The sequence below is a fragment of the Polypterus senegalus genome, chromosome 3 (genome assembly GCF_016835505.1).
Source record: "Polypterus senegalus isolate Bchr_013 chromosome 3, ASM1683550v1, whole genome shotgun sequence".
NCBI lineage: Eukaryota > Metazoa > Chordata > Cladistia > Polypteriformes > Polypteridae > Polypterus > Polypterus senegalus.
In genome coordinates this window covers 294,660,501-294,685,648 of record NC_053156.1, presented here as the reverse complement: position 1 = coordinate 294,685,648, position 25,148 = coordinate 294,660,501, and the positions used below count along the sequence as shown (strand labels likewise).

The window sequence follows — 25,148 nt, the reverse complement described above, 5'->3', positions numbered from 1 at the left end:
CACATTGACACCTTGGTGAGGAAGGCACAACAATGTCTTTATCACCTCAGACTCCCTCAGGGATTTCAAACTCTCCTCCCAATTTCTAAAGAACTTCTACACTTCCACACCTTTGAAAGTATCCTGGCAGGAAGTATTACCCTCTGGTTTGGAAACTGTAAGGCTATGCAGAAAGTGGTGTGGTCAGCTGAATACATCACTGGGTGGGCACTCTTTAATGTTGGATCAGGGCGAAGAAAATTATTAGTAATACCAGTCATCCAAACAGCGGCCTCTTCTTTGTGCTGCAGTCAGGAAAATGCTATCAGAGCCTGAATTCCAGTCCAGACACTGAGGAGGAGCTTCTGTCCAAGTCCAGCGACGTCTTAAATGAGGACAATGCCCAGAGTTACATGATGTCCTATTGTTAACTCTCTTACATTAAGTTATTATATAAAGGGGGGTACAGTGGGAGTACTGCTGCCTCACGGTAAGGAGACGACGGTTTGTGTCCCAGGTCTTCTCTGAATGGAGTTGGCATGTTCTCCCCATGTTTGATTGGGTTTCCTTTGGGTGCATCAGTTTCTGCCCACTGTCCACAGAAATGCAGGTTGGGTGAACTGACAATGCTGAATTGGCCCTAGTGTGTGTGCTTGCCCTTTATTGGACAGGCGTCTTGTCCAGAGCTTGTTCCTGCCTTGCACCCTATGCTAGCTGGGATAGGCTACACCCCCCGAATCCAACCTCTTTACCAAAACAACAGTCCTGGTTTGGATTAAGTAGGATTAAAAAAAAAAAATTCACATAACATATTTTATAATTTTATTATACTGCATACTATTTAAGTCGTTTAATATAATGATTTTATTGATATTTATAAAGTAATATATTATTGTTGTTGCCCTTTTACATTCTTAAATGCACGGTGTTAGAACTAAGCAATATTTAGCTCTGCACAATGCAACATTCAAATCCGCCCCGCTCCCCGAGCTGCAGCGAGGCTTGGCCGCCTTTCCTACTCAAAGATGCGACAGTGTTTGTGCGCCTCCTTCAGGACATTATTGTTGCGATATATTCAATTCATTTGTTATCTTTGTTTTACTTGCGAACGTTTCCACTGATTTATATTTTGGAGCTTCGATGAGTTAAACTGGTGTGTGTATATAACAAAACCGGATTCATCCGTAGTCCATCACGTTCGGATAGTCGGCCGCTGTACAGTGAAAATACCGCAGGAAATAAAAACCTTAGCAAGAGCCCGGGAGCTGATAGGTTCGGATAGGTTAGGCAGGAGCCAGTCACATTCATCCGTGGGCGGGACTTCCGGGAGGAGGCTTGTTATTGTTGTCACTTGGGTTCAGCTGCTCGCATGTGTCACGGGACTGAGCGATGTGAGGTTTCTGTGCATGGACGTTACGCCACTTAAAAGGTAAGGATGACAATCGCACATTCTGCATTGTCGTGTCTGTAGGAAACACTTGATGGGCGTTTATGGAGATCGCGGGCAATGTTAAGAGATCGTACTCGACATCCGCGTCACGGCGTTATGTTTGTACGCCCGAGCGTTTAGGTCAGCAGTGTTTACGTCACGATACAACTACGCAAGGTTTTGAAAATATATGCTCCAAGGATGCCTTTGCCCACTGTGTCAATACGTTTTTTTATACTATTTCTCCATTCTTCTAAATATAGTCCTTTTGCAGGTGCGTCTCGCATCTGACGTCATCGATAAACCATATCGGCCAGAGGCAGGAAAGGCGAGCGCATGCGCACATTGCCGCTAGCCGCTGCGCTCTGGGTAACGCCGTCAGAGGTTAAGTCATCTGTTCTGTCCAGCTGGGGTAACTTAGTTTTGGGTTTTCTGTCCCATGTAGAATAGCATTCCTACCATAACTTAAAATATTATTTGGAAAAAAAATTAGTCACTAGCGCATTTTAGACTATTAAGATAAATACCTTATTTTGTATTTTATACTGTTAAAATTTTCTTAAAGAAATATAGATGTGACATTGACTTAAAGCAGTGATTCCCAAACTCGGTCTTGGGGATCCCTTGTGGCTGCAGGTTTTCGTTCCAACCAGCTTCTGTTTTTAATTGGACTCCTGGTAAACTCCTCCTAAAGTATTTGCAGCTTTTCACAATTTATTGTTGTTTGCTGGGGTGTCTGCTCTGCTCGTTTTTAACTGTCATTAGTAAGAAGGGGAAGAACTGCACAGAGGAAGGGCAAAATAGAATGAAATCAACAAAAGAGAGTTAAACATTTCAATCTATAGTAAGAGCAGAAATATTTCTAAATGTCTTATAAATGTAAAAAATGAATGCTGCTGTGCTTTTCTGAATGTAGAATAAGAGAAAAAAAAAAATCCCAGCTAATTAAATGAGATCTGTGTGATCAGGTGTTGTCACGGATTATGAATCTGGTTGGAGGAAAAACCTGCAGCCACAGGGGGTCCGCAGGACCGAGTTTGGGAAGCACTGACATAACTGTTCATTTTGCAGTTTGCATCTGGACTCCATTTATTTTGGACCTGCAGTTCTAAACTTTGGAATGACATCGACTCTTTTTTTAGAAATATTATTTTTGGTTGTTAAGTGTATGAAGATAGTAAAGAGAACGCCTTTCTCCTTATAAATTTAATTTTATTCTTGGAAAAAGTTCATGTTCATAAATGCAAATTCACAGATAGAAAATCTCATTTTATATTTTTTATGAAAGAAATAAAACATTACTTGGATACAATCCCTTTGGGATTAGTACAGTTTATCTGATCTCTTCACCCTTAGCCTATAGAGTATTAATTTAGTTTCTTTCTTTCTTATCCTAGAATCAGAAATGTATACCAGTTTATGTGTAAATGTAATGCAATTTTTATATATGTCATTCCTCAATATGTATTTAAGTATTTTATTTTTCATTTAAATGAAGCAGTTTTGGGTCGTTTGGCATCAAAGTCTGTCCCAGCAGCAGGAACCTTTCCTGGACTGGGCACCATACGGTTCCCGAGCAAACTCTCCCATACTGTGTCAATTTACTGTCAAAATTAACGGTTTACCCAAAGAAAATATTTATTGCATTGTTTTATTGGTAGTGTTCATAATATTGTCACATGTAGAGAATACAGTGCAATTCTTATTTGCGTGCCCTAATCAGAGTGCCACTGTCCGGCGCCATGATCATTACCTACTTCATAATGGAATCTGTTTAAATGTGGCATTTCCGTCAGTTCCACACAGATTTACACATTTTAACTGTGGAGATTTCAGCTGTACCACCTGCACATGTCAGTCCACCATACACAAATTCTTTGCATTGAAGCTCCTTTTAATCAATAGAGCTACAGCTCTGTGAATTCACCGCGTTTAGCATGGATGATTATTACTGTTGCACAGCACACTTGCACTGTGGATACATGACGTGATTTGATGGCGCAGGTTGCAAAATGCACAAAGAGGAAGAAAAACAGCAAGGGGTAAAGTGAAGAGACAGACTGTATACACCGTGTGTCTGTTGTAAAGCCAAAGTAGCTTAGCACAATAGCATCCAGACAAGAGAGCAGACCTGACATAAGGTAACAATGTTAGCATTTAACGTAAATGAATGTGATTGCTAGTTGAGATGAAGGCAATTAAAGAGTGTACGCTAATTATGACTAGATGTAATGGCTGGTTAGGAGCATACAGTGCCCTCCATAATGTTTCGGAGGGTTGGGGGAGGAGACCCTTTTCCCTTGATACCCCCCTCTTTCCTACAGGTGAAAATTACAAATCCAACCATTCAGGTGCAGACATTTTTTTTTTTTTAAGGAGATTTACTTAAGTTTTGGCCACACCATGTTGAAATGACAGCACTTTTTCTAGATGCCCATCTTCCCAACCCCTTATTCCAGGGCACAGGTGTTTGTGATTCCTCAGGTGGGTTTTATTGCTTCATGAGACACCTACCTTGGCTTGCTTCTAACCAAACCATTCAAGACATTGAGAAAACCTTAGGATGACCGAAATCATCCTGTGGAATATCATGAAGAAGGAAGAACGCACTGGTGAGCTCAGTAATCACAAGGGGACTGGTAGGAAAGGAAGACCTCCACTGCTGACGACAGAAGAATCCTCACTATGGTCAAGAAAAAGCCCCCAATACCTGTCCGACAGTTTAGAACAGACTACAGGGCACCGGTGTGTGTGTGTGTCAAAGACGACTATCAGCAGAAGACTTCATGAACAGAAACAGAGGACACACAAACCACACAAACAGGATGGCCAGATTACAGTTTGGGACAAAGGACTTAAGAGCCTGCAGAATGCTGGGAAAAGGTCTTGTGGACAGATGGGACAAAGATGAACCTCATCAGAGTGATGACAAGAGCAAAGTGTGGAGACGACAAGGAACTGCCCGAGATCCAAAGCAGATCACCTCATCTGTTAAAGCTAGAGGTGTTCTGGGTTGAGTGTGTACGGCCACCACAGCTCCTGGCACACTTCTCTTTATTGATGATGGAACTACTGATAGCACAATGAATTTTGAGGTGTGTAGAAACATCTGATCTGCTCAAGTTCAGTAAAGACATCCAAACTCGGTGGACGTTACTTCATCCTACAACAAAATGATGATCCAAACACGCTGCTGAGACAACACAGGAGTTTATCAAAGCTAAAAAATGGAAGATTCTTGAATGGCCAAATCAGTCAACTGAGTAGGTCTTCCATATGCTGAAGAAAACACTGAAGGAGACAAGCCTCCCAAAACCAATAGGAAGTGAAAATGGCTGCATTAGAGGCTTGGCAGAGCATCACCAGAGAAGATCTCCTCTGTACCTGGTGATGTCTATGAATTGCAGGCATGTTGGGATATGCAACAAAGTCCTAAATACTGTATGAATATGGCTTTAATAGACCTGCCATTGCTGCGTCCCAAACATTATGGTGCTCTAAAATGGAGGGACCATTTAAAAAAAAAAAAAGATGTGCGACTGAAATGTGTGCTAATCCCCTTTAATGAAAGTCTGTAATGCACACTTTTAATTCTGTATGAATTGTTTGGTTTGTAATTTTAACTCTTTCAGGGCTGATGTCAACTTTTGTCAAAATTCAGTAGTAGAGGACAGTAATCAGCCGTAAACTGCAACAAATTACATTTTAGTTTGACTCTCTTTGCTAGAAGAAAAGTTCTGAAGCTTTGTTGATTTAACCTTGATTCCTTATGCGTGCGTGAGTAGCGAAGAGCAAATAACCTCTAAAATGGCACAGACATCTGGTGAGAAACCAAAGAGAAAATACAAAGCAAAATGCTCTATGGACGTTTTACGTAATTTTGTTGAATAGGACTCTGACTTGTCAGGCTCCAAGTTTGATGCAAGTGATCTGGAGATGGAGATCAAAAACGAAAGTGAGGTACCAGCATCATCTAACCAGTCCCCAGGTGATCGTGTTGCTGAACACTTTAATGTAGCTGACACCTACAGCAGTGTTTGCCTGGGAGGACCACCACTTATGATGACAAGAGGTACAAACCAGTTTGCGTCACACTGCAACTGCCACTGCCACCCACCTGCTGTGTGAAGACAGGCAGGCAGTTGCCCACCATGCATTCCTGCTGACCATCGAGGTGCCACCAATCCAGCCACTGCCGCCAGAGATGCCCAACATGCACCAACAGCAGCCACAGCAAGTAGCAACTGATGTTTAATGTTGACTTGTCATGTGTGAAACTGTTGCTTTGTGTGCTTTTCAGAAAACTGAGTTCTTTGGAAAAAATATTCGGCTCTCAAAGAGTTAAACTGTGGAGCTGATGGGGAAATCATGGAAAAATGTGTATTTGTCCCAAACATTAGGGAGGGTACTGTAAATCAGCAGGAAATCAATCTGTGACAGCCTGACCTGCTTTCATGTTGTTTTGATGTTCATCTCTCTTAACACCAAGGTTGTTATAGTTTTGCCATTTTATATTAGTTTTTATTTCTATGTTTTTTCTGACCTTACTTGGAAATTCAGTTTAGTTTTCCTTCATCGTGTATTTTTAGTTTTAATTTAGTTTTTATTTTACAAAGACATTTCTATTTTTATATTAGTTTCAGTTTTAGTAATTATGTTAAAGAGCTACTATGGAGTTTAGTTTTGTGTCACAATGAGACAGAACTGTACACTTCACAGGTTAAGATACGAGTTTAATGTTAGTGGAAGCTTTCTACACTACACGACACAGTTTACTATTTGGTTTTGTTTTTGTCTGATAAAAACAGGCACAATCAAAACCAGGTACTGAATATGAACAATTTTATAATTTTAAAAATATTTTCTATGTCATTTGTGCTGAACAAATCTGTGCTGAGTGTTGGCACTTTTTTCTTTTCCTTTAATTTCCCAGAATGTAAAACTAGGTGAATTTATAGGTGTGAGGGTGTTTTACTCTAAATGTCTACAGTACACAACATATCCTGCTTCACGACAATGTGCTTATAATGAATGTCTTCAATATCGCATTCAAAAATCTCAAACACTGGGCTTTGTTATTTTCTACCAGCCATATTGATCTCTGATTCCATCTCAAGCACAAGCAATTTATGGACAGAATTTTGCACCTGCAGAGCTGGAAAGATATAAAAAATTAGAAAACGGAATCTACTGTGTTCTGACAGGTGTGAGCATTAAAAAAATCACGGGAGCCACCTAGCTGTATTGAGGGAAACAAAAACAAGCATGTAGTATGAAGGTTAGAGGCAGTGAGACTTGAATAGCCCACCATAAGAACAGTAAACCCATAATGAGCAGAGCAAGAGCAGGTAAAAGGAGTGTGGAGGGGCACAAAATGACAGAGACAGCATCTGAGATTAAGAACAATATATGCTGTACATTATCTGAACCTGTTTATCCAGAACAGCATTGTATGAACCTGGAGCCTACCCAGTGGCGTAGCTTGAGTTTGTACTGCTAGGGAAAGGCCAGTGCTTCAATTTGCCGCCCTCCACATATCTGAATGTGTTAAACTATTTAAATAGAAAATTAAAATGACGTATAGAGAAAAATTAAGATACATTTTGCATAGATTTATTCATATATAAAGAAACAGCAATTATTTTTTATATACATTTTATAGCATCAACTAGACAAGAATATAGTATAGACCAGTGGTGGCGAACCTATGGCACGCGTGCCAAAGGGGGCACTCAGAGCCCTCTCAGTGGGCACGCCGCCGCCCGAGCACAGAGTTCGTTACTATAAAGCCAGAGGAATGCGGGGCGGGCTGCTCCCTCACCGCTCCCCTCTTCACGCGCCGAGGACTTTTCTCACATCACCCGCCCCTCTGCCCAGCAGCCCAATGGGAGCGCTTCCTTCCTCTCCTGTCTGGGGTAAGCAGGCGGCACACATGCTGCTTGAGTGTGCGGCACGAACTGCAGCCTTTTGAGCCTGTGATTCTCGTGGTGGGGTTGGAGGGGATGTGGTATAGCGGGTCCACAGCTCAAAATTGAAAAGGCCAGTTTTAACAGATAATTGCCGCACTCGCGGCTTAAAGAGGGGTTATGGTTGAGTGACCGGAGCGGTTTCTGCTTTGTGATGCGGGCAGTCCTTGCTTAAGCACACAGGTGAGGAGTCGTCCGCATCTGTAATTATTGCCGGGAGTTGCTAATCGCCACACCTGATCCACGACCCCGTAATATATAATGGAAGCTTTGGGGGCGGAGCTTAATAGGGAAGACCTGCGTGAAACCCTTGAGAGGATCGAAGGGATGACAAAGGACAGCACAGTTAGTTATGAAAATGAAATCCTTAAAGTGTGTAATTCTCTGCCAAATAATCTTAAGTCAATGAAGGCACTTGAAATTGCTTTCCTTACTTTGTTTGGAACATCTTATGCTTGTGCAGCTGTTTTCAGCTTTGAATTAAATCAAATCTGACACCAGAAACAGACTAACAGATGACCTGAGTGCTGCATGTGTTGCTCTCAAACTTACAAAGTATGAGCCAAGGTTAGACAAATTATCAGCATGCATACAACAGCAAAAAGCACATTAATTGTTCAAAAGCATACCGAATGCAAACTTTTACCTTTCAACAAAAAGTTGTTTGTATTATTGAAAGCTCTGTTATTATGTTTTTCTTTTAAGACAAAAGATGTTAATGTATGAGTGGCTTTTCTAAACTAAAAGTTAAGTAGATAGACAGACAGAGCATCAGTATTGGCAGTTCAGTCCAATTTATCATCCAGCTGCACTCCCAGGTATTTATAGGTCTGTACCCTCTGCACACACTCACCTCTGATGATCACGGGGCCCATGAGGGGCCTGGGCCTCCTAAAATCCACCACCAGCTCCTTGGTTATGCTGGTGTTCAGTTTTAGGTGGTATTCAGGTTAAATTGCCATGTTGGCACTTTGCGATAAATAAGTGGGTTATGGATTGCAGTTTGGGCACTTGGTTTCTAAATGGTTCGCCATCACTGGTATAGACGCATTGAAAAGCCATGTTTTAATTATTAGTTTGATATTATTATGCCACGAAAACCAGAATCAAAGTAGGGTACAAGTGATAGGTGGGGATGTTTTCTGCGCAGAGCAAGAACGCATTTGGATTGATAACGAAACGAAATTGTAAATTAGTTGTTTATCTTAGAAATTATTATCGGTGTAATGTTTATTTTTGTCATGGCCTCATACATTTCAACTGCTGTGTCTGATGCAGAAGGACAGTCTGAACATTATTTTTCAAGCATCTGTGGTTTAAAAAAATCAGAGAATTTGACTTTTTTCATGCATGAGTGATATTTTTTCCGAACCCTGCTGCTTACACACAAATTGTACTGAGCCTTTTGGCCAATAATACTGCCCCCTTCGCCTGCCCCTAGCTACGCCACTGAGCCTACCCCAGCAGGTTTGGATGCAAGGCAGGAAAAATCCCTGGTATACAATATGTAGGATATGGCTGATGTTAAGAACAAAAAGAATATGATATTTCCACAGTCTATATTGAGTGAAAAATTGAGAAAAGGGGGACATATATTTTAAAACATAATTCTGCTACTGGATTATTTTCACAATATCAGGTTATTTTGAGCAGTGAATATGAAATAAAAACCATAAATGAATAAATATAGAGTAAATACTAAAACAAATTAGTATGTTTAGCTTTTCATCATTTGGTAGACTCTCTTCGCCTACCTACCTGTAGTTCAGTGGAGACGTTGCCAACTCATGAAATTCACAAGGTTTCTATCTCTTTGTTGTTAAACGATGTTTTTAAAGCAAAAGTGATTGGTCAGTAACAATATGCTGATCTTGTATGATGACCTAGTCAGTTTCTTGATCAGTGCCGTTTTATTTTCAGAAATCGGGAGTGGTCTCCCCTCGACTTTCTCGTGTACTCAGATATGGGGATGGATATTTGAGGAGTAAACCGCAAGACAATGATTCTATTATGTAAATTAAAGAACCATCAACAACAAATCAAATCAAATTAATAATATATTGAACAATTATTATAAATGTAAAGATTCTGTAGCTGCATGAATAAAAAAATTGAGTATGTGTTCAGGTAAAGTAGCACTTCTGGTTGATGGATTTGGCCCAAAAGTTAATACAGATCTATAATTCTGGTGTAATAACCACATGCCAAATTTCATCCATCTATCTAGTTGCGTTTTTGAGATATTGTGTTTATACACACACACAGACATACAGGTAAAATTCCGTTACAGCGAAATTCCAGGGACCTAAAAATATTTTGTTGTAACGAGATTCTGTATTTGTCACTATAGTGCTTCTTTAACTTGCGCCCAGGCGTTTGCAATCATTTCAATAGCTTCTTTCACGTTAATTTTAATTTCCTCCTACAAGTTATGCTGATGAGAATTTTTCTCCGCATTTCCTTGCGATGATACACTTTCAGGGTGCAAATGATGCCCAAACCCAATGGCTGAAGCACTGCTGTGCAATTGGGTGGGAGGAATTCAACGTGAACATTATATAAATGTGGAAGCATGTTGTGGGCAGCACAGTTATTAATCAGGAGCCGAATCATCCTTTTCTTCTTCATATTGTGAGGTTTCTGAACTCGTTTGAATTACATCTTGATATACAGTACAACAAGTGCAAAGAAAGGCGTTTTCTATTCCACACGCTTTACGTGCGTATTCGGCTCGCTCTGTCAACCCCAAATGCTGTGTGAACACCCGCCCTACTTTACCAGCCACCGTTCAATGGATGAATATGCGTGGGCGGCTCGTGGTGGAGGACTTTCAGTTTTAGGGTTAAAAGTTATAAGGGTTAAAAACTAACAGCAAAAATGTTTATTCAAAAATGAAAACTAAAATTGTTTAGTAAATTTATTTTATTTGTTATTCTTTCCAGCTACTTTAATAGTTTTGTTTAGTTTTAGTTTTTCATTTCAGTTTACGAAAATGTTTTTTTTTTATGAAATAGTTTCAGTTTTGATTTTTAGTTTTCGTTAACTATAATCACCTTGCTTAACACACAGACACCCATATCTACCTCATCCAGGGAGTATGACCCCACCAGAACTCCAATTCCTTGACGCCTTCAAGAAGACAGCAAGGGCTTACGTTACACCTGAGCCGTAGTTAATGTTGCAACTTTTAGTACTGAATATATTTTTTTTTTATGCATTATTAATTATTTATGCCTTAATTTAGTGTGTATACCCTTTTTAAAGTGAAAGTAGTTTATTATTTTATTTGTTTTATTTTTTTTTAATTCACTAAATAGGTTTAGTTTTGACAGGTGATATTGTATGCAATTTAAGCAATTGAAAAATGTTTTTTTTTTTTTTAAGGAAACCAATTAGTTGTTCATTTTAAGAGACCTGCCTTATTTTCTCTTTTTTGTAAGTATCTTTATATATATATATATATATACATCCATCTACGTGTAAAAGTGTGTGTGTCTTGTCTGTCCGGCCCGGAAATGTGAGGCTACAGCATGAAGCTCAAAGAGCCGGCAAGTTAGCCCCAAGTTAACGAGTCAGAAGAAGAAAGAAGTGCGCGGCTGCAGCATGAAGCTGAAAGAAAGTGAAACCACCAATGCAAGACAAACGAGAGAGAAACTCGCTTAGCCACTGATAGACAAGGGGGGTGAACACGTCCGCAAAACGAAATCACCAACTCTGCATTTCAATTCTTTTTTTTTTTTCCCTGACGATTTCAGTAGTTTTAGGAGCCCGGACTTTTTACAGCACCGGCTTACACAGCTATTTTCTTATACGATTACTTGATTAATCAATGAAATAATCGGTAGAACAGTTGATTACTTAAATAATCGATAGCTGCCATCCTACACCAGAGCAAGCCCCACAAACGGCGACCACAGAGGGTGAATCCAGGTAGGAGTCAAACCTCATTCCAAGCACTGTGAGGCAGCAGTGGTGCCCTCTGCACTGCCATGTTGCCCAGAGGTGTGGCATGGTGAATAAACCTGCATATTCATAACAGTTTGCTTCATTCATTCAGTGCTGATGGACAATTCTTTTTCTTTATTCTGTAGGATCATCCCATCTTACAACTGGAAGACACCTGCAATTTTTCAATTATGTTGCTGAACATCCAGGAGGTTACCGCACTGTGGCAGTTTCTCATCTGCCTTTACCTCCCTACCAGGGCCTTCAGTCTGAATGGGCAGCAGAGCATTTTGCTGGTGTCATTTGATGGATTTCGCTGGGATTATATCCACAGGGTGCCAATGCCACACTTTCAGGCCCTTCTGGCGCATGGTGTTTATGTGACGCGTGTGGAGAATGCTTATATTACCAAGACTTTCCCCAACCACTATACTTTAGTTACCGGCCTACATGCCGAGAGCCATGGAGTTGTAGCTAATGAAATGTACGATCCAAGTATCAATAAAACGTTTTCCACTGGAAGTTCAGACGTTTATGAATCTGTCTGGTGGGATGAAGCTTTCCCAATATGGGTCACAAACCAGAATGAAGGTCATCGGAGTGGAGCAGCCATGTGGCCAGGTTCAGATGTGAAGATTCACGACGTGTATCCTTCATACTACATGCCTTATAACCTGTCGGTTCCATTCACAACGCGGGTTGACCAACTCCTTGGCTGGTTCTCTGGCAAGGATTACATCAATCTTGGACTGCTGTACTGGGAGGAACCCGATGAAATGGGCCACACTTTGGGGCCGGATAGTCCCGATATGGATAAAGTTATCGAAGACATTGATTTGAAACTGGGGTACGTAATGGAGCAGCTACAAAAGGCCAAGCTCATGGATAACGTGAACATCATTGTCACCAGCGACCATGGGATGGCCCAGTTGTCCCCTGACAGAGTAATAGTATTGGATGACATTCTAGACCGGGAGATGTACACACTGGTTGACAAATCCCCTGTGGCTGCAATTTTACCAAAAGAAGGTAATTTTCCTATTTGTTTCTCTTAGCTTTCATATGTTGGGGGGACACATAATTTGGTGAAGTGATGCAGATGGCTTATCTTGTTTTAAATTTGCCTGCTTGAAATCCGAAATCCGCTATTACAAGGGTGCAGCAGAAATAACTCCCACATTTCGAAAAATCACGGTGGGGTCCCCAAAGCAGGTAGGGGGGTCCGGTTCGTTCCGTTAGGTACGGTACATAATAAAGTTTTCAGTCGTCACCATGCCGTGGTCGGGTGAGCATCAAGGCTTTGTAGTGGAGGCTTTTTTCATAAATGGCGAATCTGTAGCTGCGACACAGAGGGCGTTTCGCACGCGGTTCGGTTTACATGTTAATGAGCCACCGCACTCGCCTGATTTAAGTCCCTGTGACTTTTTTCTGTGGGGGTACCTCAAGGCCGAGGTTTTTAAACATCGTCCTCGGTCCTTGGACCAACTAAAGGAGGCTATTCAAGGGAATTTCGCCCGACATGCTAGTGAGAGTGATGGAAAACTTCCAAGAACGGCTCCAAATGTGTATCAGCCGTCAAGGCCACCATTTGGACGATATAATTTTTAAAACTTAAAGTAAAAAAACTTTTTTATATCTACATTTGGGAAATAATACGTTTTTGGTGATACTTCGTAGCATTTTTTTTCAATCCCCCTTTGAAATGTGGGAGTTATTTCTGCCGCACCCTATATATGTCTTCAGTTATCTGCAGTCTGTTTATCAACCGTCCTCTCAGAAAGTCTTCAGACTCCTTCACTTTTTCACATTTTCTTACATTGCAGTTTTGTTCTAAAATCATTTCAATTCATTTTAGCCCCAAATGAGACAACACTCAGTACCCCGGAATGCCAAGCGGAAAACAAGAATTTAGTAATTCTGGCAAATTGCTGAAATGACATTGACAGACATTTAGACCCTTTGCTCAGTACGTTGTTGAAACTCCTTTGGCAGCGATTCCAGCCTGCAGTCTTCTTGTGTCTGACACTACAAACTTTACAACACCTGAATTTGGGGATTTTCTGCCATTCTTCTCTGCAGATCCTCTCAAGTTTTGTTACGCTGGATGGAGGCCGTCGGGTGTAAAGATATTTTCAGGTCTCCCCAGAGATGTTTGATTGGTTCTGAGTCAGAGTGTTGGATGGACCACTCAAGAACATTCACATTGTTGACCCCAAGTCACTCCTATCTTGCCTTTGCTTTGCCCTGTTGGAAGGTGAACCTTTGGCCCGATGTGTGGTCCTGAGTGCTGTGGAATGGGTTTTCATTAATGATATCTCTGCACTTGGCGCTGTTCAGCTTTCTTTTGTCCTGGAATTAGTCTCCCAGTCTCTGCTGCTGAAAAACAACCCCATTGGAATGGTACTGCACTGGTTATGATGAGCGCCTTAGAACTGAGGCCAAACAATTCAACCTCGACTAGAGAATCATGTCTCTCTTAGTCCGAGAGTCCTGCAAGTTCCTTTTTGCAATCCCCAAGAAGGCTTTCATGTGTCAGTCTGGCCGCTTTGCCATAAAGCCCAGACTTGTGAAGTGTTGTAGTGATTTGTTGTCCTTCTAGAAGTTTCTCTCATCTCTCCACGAATTCGCTGAAGCTCAGCCACAGTGACCATTGGGTTTTTGGTTGCTCTCTTACCAAGGCCCCTCTCCCATGATTGCTCAGTTTTGCTAGGTGGCCAACTCTAGGAAGAGTGGTGGTGTGCTCCAAACCTCTTCCATTTAAAAATGATGGAGGTCATTGTGCTTTTGGGAACCTTCAATGTTGCAGGCATTTTTTTTTTTTTTTTGTATGTTGGAGTGTTGCAGGCAATGGTGGTTGACCTTCTGGAATCTTCTTCCATCTCTATGCAAGCTGTCACTACGCAACATCCTAATGTTTCTGCAAAGTTTACTATTAAAACGTTTCTGACTGTTGTCCCCGTGTTCTTGATGAACTCATTTTAAAGTCACCGTCTCGATTCACTGCACTAATTCCCTTCATAATTTTAAACACTTCACTGAGTCCACTATGACTCTTAAATCCTTCACATAAGGTATGCTTCACATTTTTACTTCCTACGTGTAATACTTTACTTTTACTTCCATTAAATTTAATCTGCCAGAAGGCTGCCTAAGCCGGTCTGCTGTCCAAGTCCTTCTGTGATGATTCAATGGATTCAAGATTATCTGCTAATCCACCTATCTTGGTTGTTTCTACTGTGTAAACTTCACCAGCTTGTTGAGCATAGCAGCGTCCCCTGCACGCCACCCTTCACATTCTGATGAGGTTCCTCGCACCTTCATCACCCTCTGCTTCCTGTGTCTGAGCCAATTCTGCACCCATCTAAAAACATCACCATGAACTGCCACTTCATTTAGTTTGATGCCCAACCTCTCATGTGGCACCTTATCAAATGCTTTCTGAAAGTCCAGATAAATAATCTCATCTGCTCCACTCTGCTCATATCCTTTTGTTGCCTCCTCATAGAATTCCAGCATGTTAGTAAAACTCGATCTCCCTCCTCTGTCCCCATGCTGAGTGTTCAGTTAAACTCCTGTCCTTGCTAGTTTTTTCTCAATCTTATCCCTAATAATTCCTTCCTTTAATTTACCTGTGATACACGTTAGGCTTACTGGCCTAGTGTTGCTTGAATCTTCCTGGTCTCCCGTTTTATATAATAGGATAACATTTGCCATTTTCCAGTCCTTCAGAATTCCCCCAGTGCACAGTGACTTCCTAAAAATATGCATCAAGGGTTTATATCTGTACTCGCTAACCCCCTTAAGAACATCATCTGGGATTGCTTGGTTTAGCCAGGGGGTCAGCTCTAGGAAAAGTTGTTAGTTGTTCCAGACTTCTTCCATTTAAGTATTATGGAGGTCATTGTGCTGTTGGGAACCTTCAGAGAGACAGAGAGAGAGAGAGAGATAGATTATCTATCTATCATATAATAGAGAGAACCACAAAGAGGTTAGCGCGTAGTGCAGGAACGTGGGGTTGGTGAGCAACGCAAGCAAGGAGACAAAGCCCTCTAGTAGATAGGGATAGATATATATATAGGGATATATAGATATACAATGGTGCTTGAAAGTTTGTGAACCCTTTAGAATTTTCGATATTTCTGCATAAATATGACCTAAAACATCATCAGATTTTCACTCAAGTCCTAAAAGTAGATAAAGAGAAACCAGTTAAACAAATGAGACAAAAATATTATACTTGGTCATTTATTTATTGAGGAAAATGATCGAATATTACATATCTGTGAGTGGCAGAAGTATGTGAACCTCACGGATGATCAGTTAGTTTGAAGGTGAAATTCGAGTCCGGTGTTTTCAATCAATGGGATGCCAATCAGGTGTGAGTGGGCACCCTGTGTTATTTAAAGAACAGGATCTATCAAAGTCTGCTCTTCACAACACATTTGTGGAAGTGTATCATGGCACGAACAAAGGAGATTTCTGAGGACCTCACAAAAAGAGTTGTTGATGCTCATCAGGCTGGAAAAGGTTACAAAACCATCTCTAAAGAGTTTGGACTCCACCAATCCACAGTCAGACAGATTGTGTACAAATGGAGGAAATTCAAGACCATTGTTACCCTCCCCAGGAGTGGTTGACCAACAAAGATCACTCCAAGAGCAAGGCACACGTGTAATAGTCGGCGAGGTCACAAAGGACCCCAGGGTAACTTCTAAACAACTGAAGGCCTCTCTCACATTGGCTAATGTTCATGTTCATGAGTCCACCATCAGGAGAACACTGAACAACAATGGTGTGCATGGCAGGGTTGCAAGGAGAAAGCCACTGCTCTCCAAAAAACATTGCTGCTCGTCTGCAGTTTGCTAAAGATCACGTGGACAAACCAGAAGGCTATTGGAAGAATGTTTTGTGGACGGATGAGACCAAAATAGAACTTTTGGTTTAAATGAAAAGCGTTATGTTTGGAGAAAGGAAAACATTGCATTCCAGCAGAAGAACCTTATCTCATCTGTGAAACATGGTGGTGGTATCATGGTTTGGGCCTGTTGTGCTGCATCTGGGCCAGGACGGCTTGCCTTCATTGATGGAACAATGAATTCTGAATTATATCAGAGAATTCTAAAGGAAAATGTCAGGACATCTGTCCATGAACTGAATCTCAAGAGAAGGTGGGTCATGCAGCAAGACAACGACCCTAAGCACACAAGTCGTTCTACCAAAGAATGGTTAAAGAAGAATAAAGTGAATGTTTTGGAATGGCCAAGTCAAAGTCCTGACCTTAATCCAATCGAAATGTTGTGGAAGGACCTGAAGTGAGCAGTTCATGTGAGGAAACCCACCAACATCCCAGAGTTGAAGCTGTTCTCTATGGAGGAATGGGCTCAAATTCCTGCCGGTGTGCAGGAATGAGCAAAAGTTACTGGAAATGTTTAGGTGCAGTTATTGCTGCAAAGGGGGGTCACATCAGATACTGAAAGCAAAGGTTCACATACTTTTTTTCCTTAATAAATAAATGACCAAGTATAATATTTTTGTCTCTATTTGTTTAACTGGTTTCTCTTTATCTACTTTTAGGACTTGAGTGAAAATCTGATGATGTTTTAGGTCATATTTATGCAGAAATATCGAAAATTCTAAAGGGTTCACAAACTTTCAAGCACCACTGTAGACATATTGTGATACCTTATATAGAGATAGACAGATAGTGATACAGTATATAGGGATATACAGATAGGGTTAGACAGAGATAATTTTTTATATATATATATATTTATTTCCACGTTTTTTATTTCCACATATTTTTTTTTTCCACACTCCTGTCTGTAAGCCCTGCAGGTATTTTCTTCGACCTCATGTCTTAGTTTTTGCTCTGATAAACCTTGTCAGCTGTGGGCCCTTCTACAGTATAGACAGGTGTGTATTTTTTTCCTAATTGGGTCCAATGAGTTAAACTGACTACAGGTGGACTCCAAACAAGGTGTAGAAACATCTCAATGATGATCATGGAATGGGATGCATCTGAGACAAATGTCAAGTGTCATAGCAAAGGGTCTGAATACTTGTGTCAATGGGATATTTCAATTTTGTATATTTTTAATAAATTTGTAAACCTTCCTAAAATTCCTTTTTTTGCTTTGTCCTTTTAGGGTATTAAGTGTTGCTTGGAGAGGGAAAAATTTAATATTAAATGATTTTAACAAAAGAATGCGACATAACAAAATGTGAAAAAAGTGAAGGGGTCTGAATAGCCAATGGCCACTCCTCATTCATGCAGACGGCCAATCATGTGCATGCAGTTCATTCAGTACAGCATGCAGAAATGGTCAAGAGGTTTACTTGTTGTTCATTCACTTTAGAATGGGGAAGACTTGTGAATTACGCTACTCTGATCATAGCAGGATTACTGGCACCAGATGTGATAGTCGTACAGTAGCTTTCCATCTGGGATTGTCATGCCATTGAGTAGCACACTTAATGATGGAAGTCGGATGATATTCTGTTGTGTCATCAAATCATCTGTGACATGCACTTAACATGAAAGTTCCCAACTAACCTCTGAAGTTATTTTCTAGATGTGGGAATAGGAAGAAATGTCAACACCAATCATCCGGTGGACTCTTTGTTACTTAGTGTTGCCTAACACCAATCATTCAGCCGTTAACCTCTCATTACGCTCGCTGTCTTGACATCCGTGCCAGGCTGCTCACTGACTGGGGTCATCTTTAACAGCACATACTTTTCAAACCTTTTTTTTTAACCCAGTTTACCAACAGTCAAAGACTTTACAAAGCCATGCTCTTAACACTAGAATTACCAAAGCTTAAGAAAAAACTTGTAAATCTGGCCCACCTTAATTCTGCTCGCATCTCTCCGTCCGCGTCTTTTGTCTTGTAAATGTGTCGATAAGCCCAAGCAGCCTACTATCCCATCCTCCCACCACCACAGAAAGTGCAAAAACCTCTCCCAGCTAAAGTCTGGTTTATCAGGGAGTGAAGTAGTATCTAGAGCTGTATAGGCTAAAAAAATATATCGTTATTTGGAACACATGCATTTCACGTAAGTGTAGGATGACAGGAAATGCAAGAAATGTTGAGTGCATACCTAAAAGACAAACTTTTTGCATGCTTTAGTACTAACGACAAACTGTAAACATTAAGTGTATAATGTGTGAAGTGTGAAGTGCAAATATCAAATAAGCACTTTCACAAAAGGTATAAATATAACAGATCAAGTGCACTTTTCTTTTTCTTCGATTATAGTCTTGAATAAATCGGGTTAATGTGGCTTATTGTCATGACTTCTTTGATAGTACAGCGGGAAGAACTGATGGCTCCTATTCAAAGGGTCACCGGTTCAAGCCTCCCCGCATCTGAAATGAAACGTTTTGAGTAGTGAGCTGCTCTTATTGTTACTATTATACAATAAAAACATAAATTTGATTTGAGTCTGTAACAGCCGGTGTAAATTTATGGTACTTGTAAAGGTTAGCGTTTTTTTTTTTATTTACTTCTGTTCTCTCTGTCACCTTCACACTCTCCCCGATCTGACACTGCTGTTTTCAAATAAAGACGTGCTATAAAAGAGGTGAACTCGGATGAGGACGAGGGTTCTGCATCGGAGAAAGAGAACAGAAGCACAGACACAAGAAACATCCACTCACATATAAGCACAACGCAGCTGCACCAGGCGTAAGGGTGAAAGATGGCACCGTTTTGGATGCACCAAGAGGTCCGGTGTCATCCTGCCAGTGTTAAAGGACTGCAGCTAGACAAGAATGAACAACCCACCGTCCTGGTGTGCCAGCAGCAGTTAAGACTGAGACACTGGCTTTATGCTTTCTCATAAGAAATATTGGGTGAGATTGCGTTGGCTTGGACATGTGCAGAGGAGGGATGCTGGGTATATTGGGAGAAGGGTGCTAAGGATAGAGCTGCCAGGGAAGAGGAGAAGAGGAAGACCTAAGTGAAGGTTTATGGACGAGGTGAGTGAGGACATGAAGGTGGTTAATTGTGTCAGAGCAAGATGATGAGGACAGGAAGAGATAAAAAAAGATGAACTGCAGCCGAAAGAAGAAGTGGGTTTAACCAGTAACAACAAGTACAGCATGATACACAGACTCGTACAGCTTTGGTGGGTCAAGTCTTTCTTAAGTCCCATTAACAAAAGCAAAGTGCTGATGAACATTCCCAGATGGCACCTTGTTTTAGTCGCAGATTATTTGTTCTGAAGTAAAATGAAAGTAAAAATTTCCACATCCTTTATCTTGTAAATCAGGAATTCTGGGAGCCGGAAGCCAGGAATCACTTGATGTTAATGTTTTCATTTTGCATTCATTACACGGGTATTTTTGCTGAATTTCGAGTTTGCTGTTAATGTGGCTGCTGCTGCTGTTGTTGGATTTTAGGTTCTTAATATTTTTTTCCCTCTTTTTAGGTAGATTTGACGACGTGTACAACGCCTTGGTAAATGCAAACCTCAGCATGACAGTTTACAAGAAGACTGACATACCAGAGCGTCTTCACTACAAGCACAATGACAGGATTCAGCCTATAATCCTAGAAGCAAAGGAAGGATGGACAATAGTGCAGAACAGAAGTGAGCACCGCATGTGTAAGTAGCCCGCTCATGAAATACGATTTCTGTTTTTTGCTTAGCTTACTCGGGTCACTGCACCATGAACAGTCAGTCAGTCATTTTCCAACCTGCTATATCCTAACACAGGGTCACGGGTGGTCTGTTGGAGACAATCCCAGCCAACACAAGAGTGCAAGGCAGGAACAAATCCGGGCAGGGCACACACCCCCACACACTAGGGACAATTTAGAATCGGCAAGGCACCTTACCTGCATGTCTTTGGACTGTGGGAGGAAACCCACGCAGACACGGTGGAGAACATGCAAACTCCACGCAGGGAGGACCCGGGAAGTGAACTCCGGTCTTCTTACAGCGAGGGGGGGCAGTGCTACCACTGCGCCACCATGCCGCCCTCTACAGTGAACAGGCTTGCAGTACAAATTGTTAACAAGGACTCTTGTGCGCTCGTATCATCCTTGACTTTAAACAAAAGTAGTTTGGCGTCATTGAAAACTTCACTTTGTTGTTTTAATGTGTACACAGGGCCAGGTACTGTAATGTGCATAATTAGTGTTGCCATTTTTATACGGTGAAAGTCTGCAGTGTGTGTTTTAATCAGATCTGAATTGTTCCGATTTATTAAGATTACAAAGAGAAGTGCAGGAAATCAAGGAAAAAAAATGCGTCTTTGTCCCAAACATTTATGGAGGGCATTATGTGTGTGTGTGTGTATCTATGTCTGAAATGAGCGGTTCAGATAATGTCATGACTATAACCAAAGTCTGTTGTCCATTCATCCATTATCCAACCCACTATATCCTAACTACAGGGTCACGGGGGGTCTGCTGGAGCCAATCCCAGCCAACACAGGGTACAAGGGTACAAGGCAGGAAACAAACAAACCCTGGGCAGGGCGCCAGTCCACAGCAGGGCACATACATACATACACACACACACACACACACACACACACACACGGGACAATTTAGGATCGCCAATGCACCTAACCTGCATGTCTTTGGACTGTGGGAGTACCCAGAGGAAACCCACGCAGACAAAGGGAGAACATGGAAACTTCATGGAGGGAGGACCCGGGAAGTGAACCCAGGTCTCCTAACCGTAAGGCAGCAGCGCTACCCACTGCGCCACCATGCTGCCCAAAGTCCATTGTCTTAAAATATTTTCCAGTACAGAATAAGGTGTGAGCCGAATATCCCAAGTGCTCTTAAAGGTCTGAGTAAAAGGGACTGTGGGTTCACATTAAAAAGAATCTGCACAGGTAAGAGGGCGGGTACATTTTGAGGAGAGGGGTCCCCAGAAGCCTTTGCAACAAAAACAGGCTGCCGTTACAATCCTACCAATAATTTCTGTGTGAGACACTTCATCTGCCAACAGAAATAAAGTAACAAATGTACAGGGTGAGCCAAAAAGAAGTACCACATTTCGAATGTTTGTTCTACAAAAACACTACAAGATAAAATAAACTTCATTACGACACAAGAAAGGGTATGCAAAATAGATTTTTTCCACTGTGTTTTAAGAATGATGTCTTCAAGGGTGGTGGCCATCATTAGCGATACACTCTTCTGAACGCTCACATGACTCGTTCGGCCATTTCAAGGGGAATAGCGGCGATTTTGTGGTGAATAATGTCCTCGAGGGCTTCAAAGGTTTTGAGGTTGGTGTGTGTATACCTTCGACTTGAAAAGAAGAAATCACATGGAGTGAGATCAGGTGAACGTGAAGGCCACCTGACATCGGCGCGCATGGAGATGAGCTTCCCCAGAAACATCTTCTGCAAAACTTGCATGGATCTTCGTGCAGGCCGTATGAGCTGTTGCTCCATCCTGTTGACACCAGGCATCCACCACATCCATTTCTTCCCATTCTCTAGCATTTCAACGTGACCGTTCCTCCCCCCACCTCAAAAAAGTAAGGGCCTACAACGCCAAATTCTGCAACGGCGCACCAAACTGTAACCCGCTAACTGTGCAGGGGTCTCTGATGAAGTTTATGAGGGTTAGTTTAAGCCCAGTAGCATTTTGTTTATTTACACGACCATTCAAAAGGAAATGTGCCTCATCGCTACACTTGACGGTGGCATCTTGATGAACAGTGTGCAGAATGTTGGCTCACAACTCTCTACTGCTCTCCCAGTCTCTCTCACTGAGTTCCTGCATTACCATAATTTTGTTTGGATGGAAATTAAGGTCCTCATGCAAAATCCTCCTCAGAGACATGTTGGAAATGCCTAAGGCAGAAGCAGGTTTGCTTGCTGAACATCTAGGAGACTGCATAATGGACGCCCTTACTCAGAATTTCGGATATTTCCAGGTGTTTGTACAGTCCAAGGACGGCCTGGAGATTTTCTGTTCAATGTTGTACCCGTCTGTCTAAATTTAGCCACCCAATTTTCCGATTTGGGACATCACCGTTGGGAGGAATGCTGAAGTGCATTAGAAAGGTGCATTGTGTAGTGATGATGGATTTGTTGTTTTTGAAGAACGTTTCGACAGCGAAAGCACGGTGCACACCGGACATGAAAACTACGAGGGATCACCTATCAAAGGACCCATCCCACTTGGCTGCCTCTACCTCACACAAGGACCTTGAGAAATGGAGTAGTTCATTTTGGCTCACCTTGTACAGGTAGTCCCCAGGTTATGGACATCTGACCTACGACTTACGAACGGGCCACAGCTGCGACACATGAGCCTCAGTAACTGCTGCTCCGTCATCTTCGGCCTGGGGACGCTGCGAGCGGAGGTTGGAGGGGGGCGATTTCACTGCTCGCACAGTGTAGTGTTCCTCGGGCAGCTCCCGGCGGCAAGCGGTGACCCTCGGTCCATAGTCACCGGGGCCACAACTGTCGCTCGTGTGCAGGACGATGGTTCGCCGCCCACCCACTACGCCGCCGCAGCTACTGCTCCTGACTGGACGCAGGCTGAATGGAGCGGTGGGGGGCATTTCACTGCCCGCCCACCACACACGGCTGCCCCGTTCATTCTCGGTGGGCGGCTGGTAATGCTGCAAGCGGTGACCCGGTTGTGGCTGAATGGAGGCCATTGAGGGTGAACGGGGCAGCGGGGGGGTAGCATTGTAGTGTGCCTCGAATGTCTGCCTGTTGAATGGGGCCGATTCACTACCCGCCTTTGGCCGCACCTTATTCGTTTTCGGTGGGCGGACGCTGCAGGCAGCATACTGTAGTGGAGGTGACTGTGTGGTGGGCGGGTGATGAACCCCCCCAGCCCTCAGTCATTCTCAATAGCAAGCCAGCTTGTACTATTACCCACATAGCAGGAAGTTGTCTCTCGTCAGTACACCAGTGTGTGATAGCATGGACAGTGCTGTGCAGAAGAGCTCATCTTAACCTTTTTGTCTTTACCCTTCAAGAATGTCTCGGAAACACAAATCTGATGCAAGTGCTGGTGATACAGTAAAGAAGAGAAAAACCATTACCATTAAAAATAAAGTAGAAATAATAAAAAGGTCAGAGCGGTGACACTTCATCATTCATTGGCAGAGCACTTGGTTACTGTCCGTCAACAATAGCATTTATTAAATTTTGTGCCTGTTCCGACTTACATACAAATTCAACTTAAGTACAAACCTACAGTCCCTATCTCGTACGTAACCCGGGGACTACCTGTACTTTAGATAAATGCTAAATAAGTAAATGTAATGAAATAATTTGCCTGTTCAACAACCTTTGACATATCACTTTATTTTTTGTCTCTTTGCTCAGTGGGTAATCACGGATATGACAACACCTTCCCCAGCATGCAGCCACTGCTTGTTGCTCACGGGCCAGCCTTCAAGAAGAACTACACAAAGCAGTCCATGAAGTCGGTTGACCTGTACCCACTGATGTGCCACATCCTGGGAATCAACCCCAAGCCTCACAATGGCTCGTTGGCTAACGTGCAGGACCTGCTTGCAGATTCAAAGCCAACCAGCGAGCCACCTCAGCCGGAAGATTCATCCTATGCTTTGCTACTCGGCGCCCTCCTCGGGTGTATCCTTGTAATCGCTTTCCTTGCAGTATTTGTCAAACAAATAACACGGAGTCAGATGCCCAGAATGCCCATAAGTAACATTGAGATAGCACAGCCACTGCTGCAGGCATAGCATTGCATGGAGTCCTTGCCGGTAAAAAGTCACGTGCACTGATCCTGGTAAGATAATGTGAAATAAAAGTAGGCTTTGGCAATATGGCACATGCAAGTGATGGGCAAAATTTAAAAGGGTTACTAATCTGGAACTGCTATGGTCGCCCCATTCGCATGTCAGAAGGGGTTTTGCTTTTTAAATTCCATTAATCTGAGTCTTACTGTATCTTCTCAGATCCTTGAACTTTGAGAAATGTGACAAACGAGAGGAGCCCATTCAGTCCACCCAGCTTCTTGGTTTAGCTGGTAGCTCATCTGGATTCTGCTTAAAGGTTGGCAAAGCTTCTGCTTCAACTCCATGTCTTGGTAGTTTTATTCCAGACTCCCAGAATTCTTGAGAGTAAAGAAGTGCTTCCCGGCTTTAGCCCTAAATGCACTTTCCTTTATTTTTCACCATTGCTTAGTTGAAGGAATTTGGCTGGATGAGCTTAATTGAAGCCTTGGAGGATTTTGAAGACCTGGATTAGGTCCTCATGTGGTCTCCTCCACTGTTATAATTCTCTGAGCCTGTCCAGTACGTCATGTCCTGGGAGGCGCCTGGTTGCTCTCCTCTCCTCTGCTCAGCTTCACGTCCCGCTCTGCCCTTTTTTTTGTTGTAGTTTGGGTGACCAGGCCTTACCTGTGCATCATCTAGTTGAAGCATACAGCACTTTTTTTACAGATATAACCGAACGTTCGCTTTGTAAATGCAATGCCACCTTCCTGCCTGGCGTGACTAACAATTGTAGTGACTTTTTTTCTTTCCCCTGGAAACTCCTACAATCACAAATACAGAACTGTGTGTTCGCCAGCTGGGTGGGGAGTACCCAGAGTGCCCCACTTATACCTTTAAAATTTTAATAGTGGAAAAAATACAAGTAAAAAACAAATTGTGTCTGGAATATTAACACGAGGGAACATAATTGGGTTTTGTGGTGGGATTGACTGTTCCACAAAAATGAGGAGGAATAGCGTGAGGTTTTTAAAAAGTAATAAAAGTGCAAACCATTTGGACCGCGTGCACTTGTAAATCATCAAGAACATGGGGACACAGTTGGAAACTTAAGGGTAAATTTTGCACAAGCATTAGGAAGTTTTCTTTACACA

General features: G+C 42.2%; 1 protein-coding gene across 2 annotated transcripts; it reads left to right on the top strand.

The window, feature by feature from the left end:
- The first annotated feature begins 1,308 nt into the window (after positions 1-1,308).
- Positions 1,309-25,148, top strand: enpp5 (ectonucleotide pyrophosphatase/phosphodiesterase 5). Of its 2 annotated transcripts, none has more exons than XM_039749454.1 (4): positions 1,309-1,408; positions 11,466-12,348; positions 19,753-19,929; positions 23,639-25,148. In XM_039749454.1, the coding sequence occupies exons 2-4, from the start codon at positions 11,511-11,513 to the stop codon at positions 24,019-24,021; spliced, it is 1,398 nt and encodes a 465-aa protein (XP_039605388.1). In that variant the 5' UTR covers positions 1,309-1,408; positions 11,466-11,510; the 3' UTR covers positions 24,022-25,148. The 2 variants fall into 2 exon arrangements, with proteins under 2 accessions (XP_039605388.1, XP_039605389.1); XM_039749455.1 differs by lacking the exon at positions 1,309-1,408 and adding an exon at positions 10,756-10,809.

Coding starts and splice junctions, on each gene's coding strand:
- enpp5 (XM_039749454.1), top strand. CDS start 11,511: ATGTTGCTGAACATCCAGGAGGTTACCGCACTGTGGCAGTTTCTCATC. Junction 12,349..19,752: donor TGCAATTTTACCAAAAGAAG/GTAATTTTCCTA, acceptor CCCTCTTTTTAG/GTAGATTTGACGACGTGTAC. Junction 19,930..23,638: donor CAGAAGTGAGCACCGCATGT/GTAAGTAGCCCG, acceptor CTCTTTGCTCAG/TGGGTAATCACGGATATGAC.